At 44.1% G+C, this 17,122-nt stretch overlaps 1 protein-coding gene across 1 annotated transcript in view; it reads right to left on the reverse strand.

Moving 5' to 3' along the window:
- LOC147112824 (fibrocystin-like) overlaps positions 1–17,122 on the reverse strand; it is a 610,710-nt gene that overhangs the window by 332,777 nt on the left and 260,811 nt on the right. The window contains exons 15-17 of the mRNA XM_085998227.1: positions 16,694–16,901; positions 13,738–13,892; positions 7,774–7,968 (exon numbers count right to left, since the gene is read on the reverse strand). Coding sequence (XP_085854353.1) covers positions 7,774–7,968; positions 13,738–13,892; positions 16,694–16,901 — 558 coding nt within the window. The remainder of the gene's footprint in view (positions 1–7,773; positions 7,969–13,737; positions 13,893–16,693; positions 16,902–17,122) is intronic.

The following is a 17,122-nucleotide window of genomic DNA, read 5'->3' on the forward strand; positions in this document are numbered from 1 at the left end:
CGTTTCTCTTTTCCATGTCCAAGATTTGTTTCTGCATCTCCTTAAGAGCACACTGCGATTCAACTTCTCTTAACCTTGCCTGCACTAGCTCCGTCTCCAATTGCAGAACAAAATCCTCAGTGTAGCGTGGTTTGCCCTTCTGCTGTATCTCTAGATCATGCAAATATTCTAACTCCTGAACATCATAAGGGAGATGTGATCGGTAATTGGTCACGATGGCTCTATGGTCGCTCTCTGCTTGAGCCAGTAGGTTCTGTTGTCTTTCCAGACTCTCCCATTCGGTGTCATAGAACTTTTTCATTGTTTTCATCTCTTGTACGAGGCGGTAACTTAATTGTTCTAATTGTTGTCGTACTTTGAAATAACGTTGAGTTCGAGCCCGGTGTTCCTCCGTAATGCATATGTCTGTAACTTGAACAGACTCAGAATTCTCTGTCTTTATGCACGCCATCGATTTTCCAACCTTAGTCCGTGAGTTCATGTTAACCTTGTTTTTCATACGTAAGCTGGACTTATCGTCTTCCGGCTCGGAGTCTGAGCTGCTTGTCTGCACCGAGTCCTCACTTGTCATTGCTTGTAGGTAGTGCCATTCCATGTCTATTTTCCTGATCCACTCCCGTCCTAGAAGTGGTGGTCCTCCCTCAGGTAGTACGTACAAATTCATTCTTGGGTGTACTTTACCCCTATCTCTCACCTTGACTCTTATTTTCCCCATGGGGTATACGTTATGCCCCATGTATGTCTGTAATACGAACTTGGTATTTCTTAAGGGTATGTGAGAGAATAGCCGGTGGTAGTCCTTTTGGTTGATGACTGATACAGCTGATCCCGTGTCCAGCTCCATTCGTACTTGGACTCCAGCTATTTTTAGTGTGACCCAGATCGTCTGTAGATCAGTTACTTTACCCACATTGTGGATTCTCAGACTATCCAGCTCCTGGCTATTTGGGTCTGAGGCCGAATTTTGTTCATCTGAACTCTTTTCAGCCACCTGATGCACCTTGTTGTACTTTTCTTGTGGTGGTGGCTTCCTTTGCTTGTTGGTCTTCTTTCCGGACCTGCATACCCTCGCGATGTGACCCAGTTTGCCACATTTCCTGCACTCTTGGTTCTTAAACCAGCACTGATTCTGGTCGTGCGTTGTCTTTCCACAACGGTAGCATTTGGAAGTGCTTGCAGTAATTTGGTCCACCCCGAGTGCCGCCGCCTTTAGCTGCATTTCCGCCGTTCCTTTCGCTGCGGCTTCGTGCGATGAAGCTATGAGGACAGCCCTGTCCAGTGTGAGGTCGTTTTCTTCCAGAAGTCGCTTCTGCATTCCTTCTTTGGCCAAGCCGCATACGAACTTGTCCCGCAGCGCCTCTGTCAAATTCCCTCCAAACTGGCAGTATTTCGCTAGCTTACGCAGTTCGACTAAGTATTCCGCATTGCTTTCATCTTTCCTCTGGGTTCTTGCGTAAAATTTAAATCGTTCAGCCAGCATCAACGGTGTGGGGTTCAAGTGATCCTTCAGCACTGCTACGATCTCTTCGAAGGTCTGGTCCACTGGTTTAACTGGTGCTATTAGATGTTTCAAGAGCCCGTATGTTTTTGCTCTCATCGAATTTAACAAAGTTATTGCCTTGTCGTCATCCTCAATTTCGTTGGCTACGCAATATATTTCTATGCGTTCCACATACGTGGCCCAGTCTTCTATTTCAGCATTAAAATCATTAATATTTCCTCGCTTAGGCATCTTCTTCTCTTCTTGAGAACAACACAAGTATTTCTTTACTTATTATTATTTTTCCTCTCTTCTTGAGAACAACACCAGTATTTCTTTACTTATTATTATTTTTCCTCTCTTCTTGAGAACAACACCAGTATTTCTGTAAATTCTTATTATTTTTCTAAGATGGCGGTTTCCCGCTTCTGTCTTCTTCCCCGGCGGTTTTCCCGCGAAAAATGGCGGCTTTCCCGCGCTTCTCGCTCTCCCCGCCCACTTCAATGGCGGTTTTCCCACGCTTGGCGGTCTTCACCCGACCCCCGACGCTGTCTTTCAGCCCGAGTGCGGCCCTTATCTCCGCCGCGATCGATGGCCCGCGCTGTTCACCGCGGCTCTCGCGCCTTCAGTGTCTGCCGACTCTGCCCTACCAGCCCGAGTGCGGCCCTTATCAGGGATTGCGATCGATGGCCCGGCTGCGCCCCTCACTTCAAAGCGGCCCGGCCCTTATCAGTGGATGCGATCGATGGCCCGCGCTGCGCCTCTCGCCCGAAGCGGCTCTCGGCCCTTATCGCCGGTGCGATCGCTGGCTCGCGAAGCGCCTCCCGCTCGAAGCGGCTCTTGCTCGCTCCCTCTCGGGCTCTGGCTCACCCACTCGCGTGGCTCTTGCTCGCTCCCTCTCGGGCTCTCGCTCAGCGGATTCAAATGCCTCTCCCCGACCTCCCGCAGTCCGGCCCTTTCCTCCCCGGCTGCGGCTGATTCTTCGCGGGTTATTTAGTTATTTATTTATTTATCGCCACCGCGCCTTGTGATCCCGGTCGCTGTCCGGCCTTTTTCACCCCCTCGACCGTGGTGGTCACTGCCCTTATCCTCCGGATATTTTCCACACTTTCCCCTACTCACAGTCGTTGCGGTCGCCGGTTGCTTTCTTTTGTTAGTTGATCGACGCACTCCGCACCGTGGTAAAAGGGTAGTTGTGCCTGTTGCTGATGAACTTTCGTTGCTAGTCTGCTTCCTGTCTGTTGCTGCAGCCTCGTGTGTTCTTCCAGCAGCACGACGAAGGCAGTTGCCTCACTTCGACGCTCCTTAGTAGCTTAGGAAGTACTGTTGCCGCAGGGTACGATCCCATCCTCGTCGCCATTGTTAAGTCTGTGGGTTGTATTGCAAATAATACACAGACTCCAAGATTAACAAATAAAACAGGTCTTTACTATTCAGAGGTTCGGGCGAATCTGCCCTAGTTAACGTATCACAACCCTTATATACTGGTGTGGCCACTATCGGTATTACAGTATACATGAGCCAACAAATAGTGCCACACCTAAAATAGTGCTCTTAAAGGCAAACGGTTACATTCAATAGTTCCCTTAAAGGTAAACGGGTACATACACTACAAACCCCTGCTGAAAAGTGCACATGCTGACATGGAGTGGGGCCAGAACTGGGCTTGACTTTGATGTCCATCCAAAAGCCTGCTCATATTCACACATAGAGAACAACCACTGGAGAAGAGGTGCTGAAAGTGCTGCAGGTGCCTCACAAATTGTACATCAGCATATGAGCCACTTCTTTTAGAAGAGAAAAGGGTAGAGAATACAGGAAAAGGAAAGACGTGAAAGAAAATACTTTTATCTGTTTTTAATCTTTGCACAGAATAAAAGGAGTAATTTTCCAATTTGGTGACGCTGGCAGGGAGCCTCAGCAACAACAAATTGGAAAATTACCCTCAATATCACCAAAGGGTTAATTAGGGCATTCTGGGATAGGTGGGTAGAGTTACTTAAATTACCACAGGGAGTGGTCGAGGTGAATGGTGTAAATGCATTTAAGGGGAGGCTAGATAAGTATATGAGGGAGAAGGGAACAGAGGGTTATGCTGTTGGAGTTAGATGAGGAAGGATGGGAGGAGGCTCGAGTGGAGCATAAACGGCGACATGGACTGGTTGGGCTGAATATATATAATATATATATAGAATGGCCTGTTTCTGTGCCGTATATTCTATGTAAAAATCAATTTCCGATTTTCTAATTTTTAAATGAGGGTACATTTCAGGCTGACTAGATACCTGTGCCAGGAAGTTTCTAATTTATTTTATTTTATCATTCTGACACATGTTTAATACGGCAAGGGTAGAGCTCCAGTCATGTGCTGAAATAATGTCTGAATCAGAAGGGGAGGTGGATTTGAAACACAAACAAGGAAGCTCCCTTATTGTATTGGGCCCAATTTATCTGCGAGGCTGAAATTCCTGCCCTGGATTTACCACAGGTTTAACAATAGCAGAGCACTGCCAGTTCATCCTTAGATTGCTTGAATCTGCCAGTTAATGGCAATTAAAACTGGCAGTAGTAAATACAATGAGCAATTACTGCTAGCAGTAACCCTCACCACCAGTTGAGAGGAAGTAGCAGAGTGAGGTACTCGAGACACAATGCCCTTTCTACTGGCGCATCAGCATACATGTCTAGTGCACAGGTACAAAAAGTAATCAAAAAGGCTAATGGAATGTTGGCCTTTATCTCAAGGAGGCTGGAATACAAAAGGGTAGAAAATGACACTTCAGTTGTACAGAGTCTGGAGTACTGTGTTCAGTTTTGGGCACTGAACCTCAGAAAAGATACATTGCCCTTGGAGGAGTACAGAGCAGTTTCACCAGAATGATACTGGGGCTTAATGGGTTAATTTGTGAAGACAGGCTGATTAAACTTGGCCTGTATTCCTTTGAGTTTAGGAGATTGAGAGGTGATCTAATCAAGGTGTTTAAAATGTTGTAAAGGATTCAATAGGTTAAATACAGAGAAACTATTTTCTCTGGTGGGGGAATCCAGAACAAGGAGAAATAATCTTAAAATTAGAACTAAGCTGTTCAGGAGTAAAATCAGGAAGCACTTTTTCACACAAAGGGTAGTGGAAATCTGGAACTCTCTCCCCAGTGGCTGTGGATGCTGGGACAATTGACATTTTCAAGACTGAGATTGATAGATTTTTGTTAGGCAAGGGTATTAAGGGATATGGAGCAAAGGTGGGTAAATGGGGTTGAGGTATAAATCAACCATGATCTAACTGAATGGCGGAACAGGCTTGAGGGGCTGAATGGCCTTCTCCTGTTCCCATGTCTGCAGTGCATATTTGAGGGGAGGAATTACACTCTAACATGGATGCAAGATTCAAATAGCCCACTTGTAGAGCTGACTGGTTGTAAAACTGATACTGCCGTAGAACAGAGGGACATCTGCAACTTGAATTACACTGTTGGCCTCCAAGCACTCACAACAGCTGTTTATATAACACTAGCTGGAGTGCCCGGCGGTGCCGAGGGTTTTTTGAGGGCATGTTGTTGTTGGAAGAGAGAGAGAGAGAGTTGGAAAAGAGAGAGAGAGACTGGGGGGAGTAGAGAGAGATGGGGGGGGGGGAGAGAGAGAGAGAGACTGGGGGAAGAGAGAGAGAGACTGGGGGGGGAGAGAGAGAGAGAGACTGGGGGGGTAGAGAGAGAGAGAGAGACTGGGGGAGAAAGAGATAGAGAGACAGAGGGGAAGAGAGAGAGACAGAGAGAGAGAGAGGGAGAGAGAGACAGAGAGAGAGAGGGAGAGAGAGACAGAGACATAGGGAAGGAGAGAGAGAGAGAGAGAGAGAGAGAGAAAGGGGGGTGTGGGGGGGAGAGGGGGGTGTGGGGGGGAGAGGGGGGTGTGGGAAGGGGGGGGAGGAAAGGGGGTGTGGGGGGAAGGAGGGGGGAAGGAGGGGGAAGGAAGGGGGGGGAGCCAGCAGACCCTCTCCCCTCTGCCAGTGTTGAGAGTTGCGCTGCCGGCGGCGATTGGAGAAGGCTAGGCCCCGGGGCCTCGGGCACCCGCACTGACATGGCCCAGCCGAGCCCAGCACCCTGGGCAGCCCGAGCTCCACAGCTGCCGTTCGGCCGCAGGCCACAAAGCACCCGAGCCCAGCACCAGCAATGGCTCCGTGGAGCTCCGTACCGCCCCGCCAGCCTTTACAAAGATGGCGGCGGTGGCTACGCTCGGCTCAGGCCCGCCCCGCCAGCCTTTACAAAGATGGCGGCAATCGCAGGCCGCTTGTTGAGCAGGACGGGAGGTGCCTAGCTCGGGCGTGGCTAGGGAAGAGAAGCCGAGGCTTCGAGGCCTGCAGGCGGGGTAACCCTGGAAGGTTGCGGTGCCCGGCGGAGGTAGCAAGTCAAGAGGGAAAAAAAAGGGTGAAAGGTAGGAAAATTAATGAGGTTAGAGAAAATATTTACAAATTAATTAACTTTTTTTTTAAAACAATTTAATTGTGTTTTAAAAGCAACTTTTTTTTTGCTGGAAATCTAGATTTGAAAATAAACACGCAGAAAATGGGAAAAATAAATGAATAGTTAGGAATCAAGATGGCGGCCACTCACCTCAGCTCAGAAGGATTAGGCCCACCTACACACACAATGAAACGCCCCCCGTGATGCACCGATTGGTCAACCATCAGGTTAATCCCCTGTACGATTGGTCAACCATCACATCACTCAACGCTAATGAGTGGAATGTTGCCGTTTTTTGAAACTTTTTTGTATACTGTCTGAACAATTTTTGTCTGACCAAAAAGTAAATACGCCTAGTAGAGTCCCCTAATGATAAGATTTATTTTGATATAACATGTGTAGGTACGCTCTATAACTTTTGATTGTATAGCCGGACAGACGGACAGACAGACAGAAAGACAAACAGACAGAAAGACAGACAGACCGTTTTATATATATAGATGTACAAGAGAGTGAATGCCTATGTTATATACTGAAAGAAAAACAAGACTGCCTTCACCTCTTTCTGTCACCTGATGATGGCCACAGTAATTCCAAACCAGAATCACAAAATTTAGCAACAGAAATAAACAGAAAGAGGCAAAATGAAAGACAAAATATACAGCTGGCCTGTTTAGTACAAGCCAGTAACACAACGGAGGGGTTCACAAGGCTTTATAAACACTCAAGGTTTGATTGGGGTGTGAGGGCTAGATAATCCCATCAACTGGGTTACAGATATATTCAAAACCAGCCATCGGTTTACATATAGTGACCCTTCATTTCCGCAGGAGTTGTCCTAATCTCCCACTGTAACTGGCGGGAGATTGGGAGAAACCCCAGAGAAATGACATAAACAGCCTTTTTCATCCGTTTCTCCAAGACTTTCACTGATCTCCCACTGGTCACGGCAGGAGATTAGGAGAACCCCTGTGGAAATTTGAGGCTAATATGTTTAACAACATACCTTCAAAAGCATGAGGATTAAATTACAGATAACAACTGTTTAAGGTAATGAGCTTTTCAATAAGATGGGAGATGGGCAGCAAACCAGAGCTGCCTGTCACCTCAATCTATCTGCCACTAAGGGATGGATTAACCAGACTTGGAAAAAGACCCTAATCTGAACAGGCTCGACGAAGGGGGAAACATAGCTAAACTGTCCAGTGGTCCAGGACTACAGCACCTCCTGTCAGCTACTTAGAAAGCAGCGCTTACACCAGACATGTCAGGAGGTGTCTGTAGCGTGGAACCGACCCCCTCTCGGCTCTTAGAAGGAGGCCAGATTGAAATGACAGGCTTCATGGGAGATAAAGCAAGAATAATTAAATTGGGAGCAATAAATTACGTGCAAGCCAAAAACATTATTTTTGTGCTTGATGACGTAAATTCTTTTACTTTCTCCTAAGCCGATAGTCTCTTTGAGTAATTCATCACCGACAGCTAAAATGTGAGCTGTTGCCACTGCCTCTCTAAGCCAGCTAACTGAGAGGTTCAGAGCAGCAGCCGAGGAGGCTCATCTTCCAACTTTCCTTCCCCCCTGCCACCCCGAGTGGAAAGGTGCTTGGCCCCTGCTTGACATTTCCCAATATTGGCATATTCATCAACCCATTGACACCAAGGTTCAGACAGCTGGTGCAGCACCATGGCACCAAAGTACTCCAACAAGTTGAGTCAGGAATCATTCCAAGGAAACTATCCCTGATGAGGAGAGTCAGGAAAAGTGTCACTGTGAATATAAAAGGAAAAAAAAGTCACAAAAAGGGCTCACTGAGATTTATTGATATTGTGTCATACCATTCATACTTGCATCTCCAGCGAAGTTCAAAGCGTAGACGTGTCTGTGAAATGCTTGTCCAACATGTTGGAACTCTATGCCTTCCAGGCAAATTACTGTCTGCTCTAATTGAAAGGCTCGTACAATGACTGTAGTTCCCAGCTCCAGATCACCCAAAACATGCTGGCTCCTTCCATACAGACACCCATTATCAACTGAAAGAAAGACAGTTTTCTTTAATATCAATTTTAAAAGCTGTATTATCTTGAAAACACAGAGTTGATCACTGTAAGCAAGAAAACTGAAGCGAGAGAAAACAAGTAACTGGAGTTTCCAATGCTGATTGTTGCCCTTTGACCTTCTGCTTGAAGTGTGCGTCTGTGGATGGCAGATACAGAGAGAATCAGGCTTAGCTGTAATACCCCCTAGTTGAATAGCCCCCTGACACTAACAGGGCAATTTTAACTCTCCCCAAATGACAGGAAAGCGGGGGGGGGGGGGGGGGGGGGAGCAGGTAAAATGGAGCGGTTTCATTTCTCGCTCCCTTCCCACCGAGCTGCGATTTTAACACCACTGGTTTTGGCAGCGGATGAGATGCCTGGCGGACTCCAGCGGGAACTTCACCAATAAACGCAAATCAGATTTTAACCCAGTCTTGAGCGGCTCACACACCGTGGCCGCCCCACCGGCTGAAGCTGTCAGGAAGCCAGCGAGGCCACTGAGGGCAAGTTAACATCATATTTCCTATGTGGGGCCCAGAGGAGCAGGAGTGCTGCTCCAAGACTCACAGGAAAATTGGGCCTCTGATATCCCAAGCTGCACCCCCACCCCCTCTCCGGCCACGAGACCCTCGCGACACCCTCCCTTCACTGGACTTCCCTTGCTGCCACCAGCCTCCTCCTGGTGCCCTGCCGAACAGGCCTAAGTAGTCATTCTTAATGGGTGCACCTGACAGTCAAAGGTCGATTTTAACTCCCAGCCTCTGGGCTGTCTGATCTTCGTCCCCTCCCGCCAGCCAGCCACCGGCAACAACCAAGCAGCTAACCGGTGGCACCAAATGAGAGCGGGCCGTTAAAATCGGCCGGTTCTCTGACTCAAGCTCCCACGTAGGATTGCCTTCCACTCCAGCTGGCATCCCGCCGGGAGTTAAAATTGGCCCTTGACCGTCGGGCTCCCACAGTAAGATGGCACCTGGCTCCCGTGGAACAGTACCCCAGGAAGGAGTCAACATTTTCAGGAGAGGAGTGGAGGGCAATGGCAGAACAAACTAAGGATATAAATTAAATCAAGAGCACAATAAGTTAACAACTGCAGTGCAAGCACACACCCCTCCCCCACTTCTGACCAGCTCCTGGGCACAGCAAACCCACCCCTCCCCCGGACCAGTAAAAACCATCGATTAGGAAGATTAAAAATAGTACACTGAAGCCCTTTTAACCCTCAATTAACTCGTCAAAGTACTGGTGGTGACAACCTTGGCTGCAGTTTCTATTTATATAACAAGGTAAGGATTAAGGTCAGCTGCTATTTGAAAGCAAAAATGTTGATTGAAGCTGGATATTATCTTTTTCTTCCTTTGTGGCTATAATAATCCATGACACCTGACAGCACTAAAAGGTATGAAAGCAGCAATATAAGGAATCCGAGTTCGGATTAGAATCAGACCCAGTTTCACTGTGTATTGTGTAATGTGGGAACAACACAACCTGCTGGCAAGGAATGTAAATGCTGCACTGACATCTAGTGGCGGACATTAGGAACTGCATAATGCTGATCTGCCCTGGAACCTGTTAAGTCGGATAAAAGTCTTCTAGTCACATAGTTGCAATGCAGAACTCACAGTTCCACCCTCCACCCTACCAAAACCTACCAATGGAGGAGCGGCACTGAGAACAGACCTTTCTAGTCCGCAAAGTTCAACCAATCAAAGCCAGCAGCCTTACTTGCATAACAAATATGAACAGGGCCTGCAGGACGCCAAGGCACAGGGGGCTGGAAGGTCTTCGTTCGATCCAGAGATTTGTTGGCTGGAGATCGGTGTGGTGACTTCCTACTATACTTATTTTACGACTTATCTGCCAGAGTTTAAACTCCAAATTTGTGCCAATCTGGAATCCCCCTTTTCTCTACCAAAAAAATGATTGAAGAACACTGTACAAGCTTAAGCAGACTACAAAACCCAACACAAAAAAGCACAGCTACACAATAATTAAGCCTGCAGTTTAGAAAATTTACATTGATGATTAAAATATTTGGCTCAGCTGCTTAAGTTGGTAAGCAACTAAGCCATACAGAGCAGATAGGTCCCACGTCCAATCCCCGTCCTGTACTGAGTTAGCTGATAGCCTGGGCGATGAATGGTGCATTCCTATTTGCCACACTGTCCTGGTTTTGGGAGGGGAAAAATTGACCAGCATTCCCACTTCTGATTGCTAACCAGCAACCCATGCTGGAAGTGTGCTACTGTGGACTTAGGACAAGGACAGAAACTTGCTGGGCTTGATACCCCCCATGGTAAAATAGCACTCACTGTCTAGGCTCGTATGTGAAGATGGCCACTTGGCGAAGTACCAAAGGGTGACTGGTGCCCATGGAACAATACCCAGCAAGGAGTCAATACCTTCAGAAAAGCAACTGGGAAAATATTTTTTTTAAATGAGCAGATAAAGCAGGAAGAAAGATGCCCTTTGAAGGGGTATTTATCTGGTGTCTAAGATTCAAATTTAACCATCTCCTTCAAAGGTAGTTATACAGTTTATAATAATGTCGTAAGTTTCTAACATTACAAAGCAGCCTCCTGCCCTATCAGCCCTTTATATGAAAGTTACAGAGTTTGATGCCGAAATGCCACAACTGCTCCCTCGATAAATGCAGAAACATTTCCCACTCCCTCTCTATATGCCAGGAACCCCATCTGGGTCACAGTTTTAGCCTCTTCCATTCAAAAGAGTGCAACTTGGTAAATGTTGGCGCAAACTTTGCAATAAACCTAGTTTTCCTTTAGCCAACACTCAACTGCATTTTTCTGATTATAAGTGAGATGGATGTCGCTTAGCACTGTCACTCTACATGTAGAATGGACACTAGCAGCAATATGGCACGGGAATGGGAATGTTTTCATTGGGCAACATCTGTTAAGGGAGGCGGACTCTTGATGTCTTTGCATCGCCAAAGAAAAGGTAATCCAAGGAGGTTCTGTGCCACTGTCTTTAGGACTGCCTCCAGTGTTCGATGGAAAAAAGGTCTAGGACTCTGGAAAACCTATTTGTGTCCCTCTGATAAGCTTTCAGCATTTAACAGGGGAAGCCTTAAACCTTAACATTACAGAGCAATGAACATCTGACTATGGAAACCACATACTGGAGAATCTGGAGCATCAGATGGGGCACCTTTGACAGTGGATTACCAAGATATTTATTACACATTATAGTATCGACATCAGTATTTACCCCAGAGTCAAACTACCAGATTCACAATTTCACTGATTTAACCATCACGCATATGGTTTAAAAAGCCACAGATTCTGACCAATGGAACATAATATCTGGCAATCACATGGTACTTACAAACTCAGTGTCTATTTAAAGAAAAAATTCCATCTAAAATAGAAAGAATGCATTTCAAATTGATGGAAAATGCAGTGGTTTACAAAAATATAAAATAATGGCTTATTGATGGGACAAATCTATGTTGTCAGCCTTGGATAACAATGCATAATTTGATTCATTGAGATAAATTCCATAAATCACTACATTGTGATGTATAAACACTGCCGACCAATTACTGAAAGACAGACAAGTGACAGTCAGTGGCTGCAAAAGTCCGTGAGTACAAAAGAGGAAACTTCTCCTCAGCTACTGTTTTGCTCGAATTATCCACTCAGTATTACACCCACTCAGTTAAGAGTAAAATAGATCTTTGACTCTCTTTCAACTCTAAAAGCTTTTAAAAGAAATAATTAGATTAGACAGATTTGATAGAGGTCTGATACAAGTAAAACTAAAATAAGGAAATAAGAGGGGGAATAGAAAGAAAAGATTATAGGGAAGAAAGAAAAGATAAGGCAAGCAAAAGTGAAGTGCTTAAAATGTGTTTTAGTTGTCTACAGTCATTACTAAAGGAATACTACTCCTAACATTCATTTGTTTTATTATTGTAATATTAATGTTTATTGCGTGGTCACAGTGCATGAACTGAAACCTTACAAAGCTAGGGCCAGGTAGACAGACTTCTCTGGACCTGTCAGCAGCCAATGATAATAAATGCCAAAGAGATTTGGTAAAACTTTAAAAATAGAACAAAAAATTGATACTAGGAATGAGAGGTTTATAGGTATGAAGAAACAAAAAAGGCTGCATGTGTTCCAAACAATTGTCATGATAATTTGGTATAGGCTGGATTTTTTTTTAACTCCAACCAATCTCATTAGGTCTCATTGAAATGAGTGGGCAGCTTGCCATCCATTGAATGGCTGGCTAATTTGTTGAATCTCTGCTCAGGTGATGACTGTACCTGGATCTGCTGGAGTCGTACTGCCAGACTTGGGCCCTGACAATAAATCCCCAAAAAACCAAAGTCCTTGTGTTCCAGCAAAGATCCAGACATCAGGGACCCAAAATAAATTTCACACTAGGAACAACCAAAATTGAACAAACCACTAACTACACATACTTGGGCTTAAAAATCAGTTCTACAGGAAATTTCCATCTGGCTGTGAATGAACTGAAAGAGAAAGCAAGAAGGGCTTTCTATGCCATTAAAAAATCAATCCTAATAGAAATCCCAATTAGCATTTGGCTCAAAATTTTCAAATCAGTAATTGAACCAATAGCACTCTATGGCAGTGAGGTGTGGGGACCGCTAACACAACAAGAATTTGCAAAATGGGACAAACACCCAATTGAGATCCTACATGCAGAATTCTGTAAAAGTATCCTCCGGACTCAAAGGAAAACCGTAAACAATGCATGCAGGGCAGAACTAGGCCAATATCCATTAATAATCACTATCCAAAAAAGAGCCACCAAATTTTGGAAACACCTAGAAATGAGCAACCCCCAATGCTATCATTACGATGCCCTGAAATGCCAAGAGAGGACCATAAAGAAGAATACCCTCAGTCAACTAGTCCTGGGACTCAGTGAAGTAACTACTAACACTACTAACAATAACCAGCCCCAGGACAGTGACAGTGTAACACAAAGAATTCGACCCAACACAATCGTCGCTAAGCAAAAGGAAAAATATCTGTCATATTGGGCAGAAACAACAAAAACCCAAAGCAAACTCAATTGCTACTTGGCCCTAAACAGACAATACAACATGGCTGATTACCTGACCATGGTAAAGGATAGCAAACTGAGAAAAACCTTGACAATATACAGACTTAGTGAACATAGCCTGGCGATCGAAAAAGGTAGACACAGGCAGACCCGGCTACCAAGAGAGGACAGGATATGCTCTCACTGCAGTCAGGGAGTGGTGGAGACAGAGATGCACTTCCTCACAGCTTGTAGAAAATATCAGGGCATAAGGGAGAATTTCTACCCAAAATTCACAAAAATATGCCCGGAATTCAGAAATTTGAATGACGACCAAAAACTCCCATACCTACTAGGGGAAGAGAGAAATTGTGTAACACTAGCGGCACACTATGTTACAGCTTGCCATAAACGGAGGGACAACCACTAAATATAAGAAAAGAGTATATATAAATTATATGAATGTATATTTATACACTCAGGGATATATCTGTTTATACACTGTATGGATAGTTCTGTATTTTTGTGTACAAACATGAATGTTTTTCGATGCTTTGGCAACATAAGATGTAACTTGTCATGCCAATAAAGCGATTTGAATTGAATTGAATTGAATTGACTGTCCTGTTACTATTAATTGACTGTTTGCTGATTGTGTCCACTTTAATCACTAGCAAAGGAATGAGGTGCATGATTTTTTTTTTAAACTCGGGCTCTGCTTACTGCTGATTCCTGCCTCTCTACACAGCTGCAGGTGCCTCAATCTTTCCATCGTGAGGTTGCCTCTGATGACGATGTTTCTGCTGAGTAAAGCCACGGTGGCGCGGACTGCTACCCTCTCCCCATTCAACCATCGCTCAGTGTAGCTGTGGGAAAATCTGGAGAAGGAAAAAATACACAATAAAAACAAATTAGTTACTTCAATACACCATGAAAGAAAATCACGGACTCACTCCAATCAGCATCTGTTATGAAATGTCCTTATTAATTAATTTGTGAATAACTGATATCTGGTGTGATTAAGTCGATGTATGTGATTGCTTTGGAGTATAGTTAAAACACTAAGTAGCAAGAGTGTAAAAATCACACTCACGACTTTAATGCTGACTAGCTGGGAGAGAAAAGAATTGCCTGTACTTGTAGGCATGTTAACACATGATTTATACACTGGACTTGATGGTAGGTGATGGAGTGCAGGAAGTGTGAGGCCAATTCTCATCCTCAGTTCTTTCAACTCCCCAACATAACTCCAGCAATTGGGTCTGTAACTAATATTTGTGGTTTTGTCAGCATTGTATGTGGCTTTAGTTCTCATAATTACCCTAATTAAAAAAAAAATCTAAATCTAAACAGTACAGAATTCTAGAAGTGGGCCTGTCTGTGCCAGTGGTGACTTCTCAACTACAGCTATCTTCTCAAATGTTGTTTATTTACTCCTTTCCCAATGACCTTTTATATTCTTCCTTATCCAGTATTTAACTAATTGGCATTTAAATAATGTTATAGCTTCTGTCTCAATAGCCACTTTTGATAAACTGTTCCATGTTCTAATAACCCTCTGTGTAAAAAAATGTCTTCAACTCCCCACTTCAGGTAATCCTCAGTCTACACTCCCTTGTTAACAATTCGCAAACCAGTGTAAACAAGCTTTCTCTATTTAACCTTCACAAAACCTTTCGTAATTTTGAAAATCTTTTATAATCTTGAAAAACTTGCCTTTGTTCCAGTAAAAAACTCCAACTGTTGTAGCCTTTCTTCATCATAACTATTTTCTCCGGGTGCTCCAGTTTCCTCCCACAGTCCAAAGATGTGCGGGTTAGGTTGATTGGCCATGATAAATTGACCATTAGTGTTAGGGAGATTAAAATATGTGGGGTTACGGGGATAGGGTGGGATATGTGTCGGTGCAGGCTCGATGGGCCGAAATGGCCTCTATCTGCACTGTGGGGTTTCTGTGATTCTGTGATAAACCTCATTCCTGGTATAATTTCACTGAATCTTCACTGTACCCTTTCCATGACTTCTGCGGAGCTCCTTCCTTGAGTGGGAATTGCTTTCCATACTCCAAATGTGGCCTAACATATATCTTGTACAAATTTAACATCGCTTCCTTGCTTTTACATTCACTACCTCTATGTATAAAAGGCAGAATCTCTCCTTTATAACCTTTTCTACCAGGACTCTCAGCTTGAAATATCTACGTACCTCCATCCCGAGATCACTCAAATTCTTCCCCTCTATTAAGAATCTTACCATTTGGAGTATACTACCTTTCGCTGCCCTTTTTCACAAAATGTTCTACTTCACATTTCTCTGCATTTGCCCATCTACCGAGTTATTTGCATCCTCCTGCAATCTTCTACATTCCTCTTCACAGTTTGCCACGCCCTTCGTTTGATATCGGCAGCAAATTTCAATACAATGCCTTTTGTGCCCATCTCCACGATGCTTCATTATCTAACCTTCACACAGATAACTGTGGCGGAAGCATCCATGGCACACCATACTTCATTTGAAATTCTGATTGCAATGTTAAGCCAAAGTTTTGAAATTCAAAGTCAAGTCCTCTGTGCCACACGAGAACATCAGAATATCTAGATCCCATCCCCTCCTACACACATGCACAAAAACACATCTCACTGTTCACTGAGTTCCCAATGAATGACGTGAGATTACAATTCCATTGTATTATGAGTCTTGCCAACTACCACAATGGAATCATTATCTCAGGCCCTGGGTGCAAGAACATAGCAGTTCTTACTGACTGGGGAGAACAGAGAAGCTCCAGTTCTATCCCCTTCACCATTTTACAGTGAAAAACATCCATTGAGCACAAAAACCAGAGAATATTTAACAGGAAACGATAAATCAATATCACAGAGTCAGTTTTTAAAGACTTACCTTACAACGCATAGGATATTGAATCATAAATGGTTTCCAACTAATTCTTTCAGAAAATCCATTTCAATATTGTACTTTTCTCTCAACATTCCTCACAAATTAAGTTTTTTTATGTATAATAAAATTCTTGCATTGATTACTTTCCACAGATTATCGAACCAAAAGTATGGGGTGAAATGACAATGAGAGATTTTGTATATAATGGACTTTAACTGTGGCATCTGCAGAGTTACAGCAGCTGGTTATGTGGGCCATATGACACCATTCATACTGACCCTACACAAGGTACCCCGCACCTGGCATTCATCTGTCTCTGGAAAGAAAATATTCATTACTCAGGCTGTATTCAAACACAGGACAGTAAAGTGTGCTTGGGAGGAGAAAGCATATCCCGTCTTTTTGACATACAAAACGAAACTGTAGCTATTTCAATAAAATAAATTAAGATCGAAACATATTGAAGCTATTTTACTTGATGGCATCCATTGATCTTGTAGCTGTTGAAGGACACCTTGAATTAATGAATCTGAGATAAGGACGGAGAACTTCCTGTCCGATGCCTGAACATCATGTCAAAAATTAACCCTTGTTGCATCATTGTAAAAAAAATTAGAAAAAAGTTTTTGTTTCTTTAAACTGTGCATCGCAGGGAGCCCGGGGCTCTGTGGATCTGCTGGCAATTGTTGAAGGTTTAGTCTATTTGTATCAGCAACTAATAATGTCTTGTAATTCGCCTAAAGATGAATACCATGCTGAAGATGAATTAAGGATATTGTACCTGAGTGGAGGGTGGAAGATGATTCCAGTACCATTCACAGTCTCCACAGTTACAACCTCCTCCATCTCTCCAGAGTCTCTAAACTCTGTCCCACTGATTACGATTCTGTCTCCACGATGCCAATCCACAGGCTTTACCAGCTGAACACTGGTATCATTCACCTCTGCTGATGTTTTAAGGTACGTGACACTCACCTCAGGGATTAAACCTGAGGGACAAGAAAACAAATCATATCTTTAGTAAATGTGGAACTGTGCATACATTTATTGTGTCTTTTTTTTCCTCCAACTTTCTCCCTTACTGCCTCACAGACGTCAACTCATGATGTTGTACATTTCCATGGGCTCTGACAGCCCTCCAGTACATTCATTAAGTTACCATTCTTCACGTATGAACCTAGACAGGGAGTGTGAACAGGCTATTCTACCT

This window comes from Somniosus microcephalus, chromosome 9, assembly GCF_052327205.1.
Source record: "Somniosus microcephalus isolate GS21.2 chromosome 9, FLI_Smic_1.0, whole genome shotgun sequence".
NCBI lineage: Eukaryota > Metazoa > Chordata > Chondrichthyes > Squaliformes > Somniosidae > Somniosus > Somniosus microcephalus.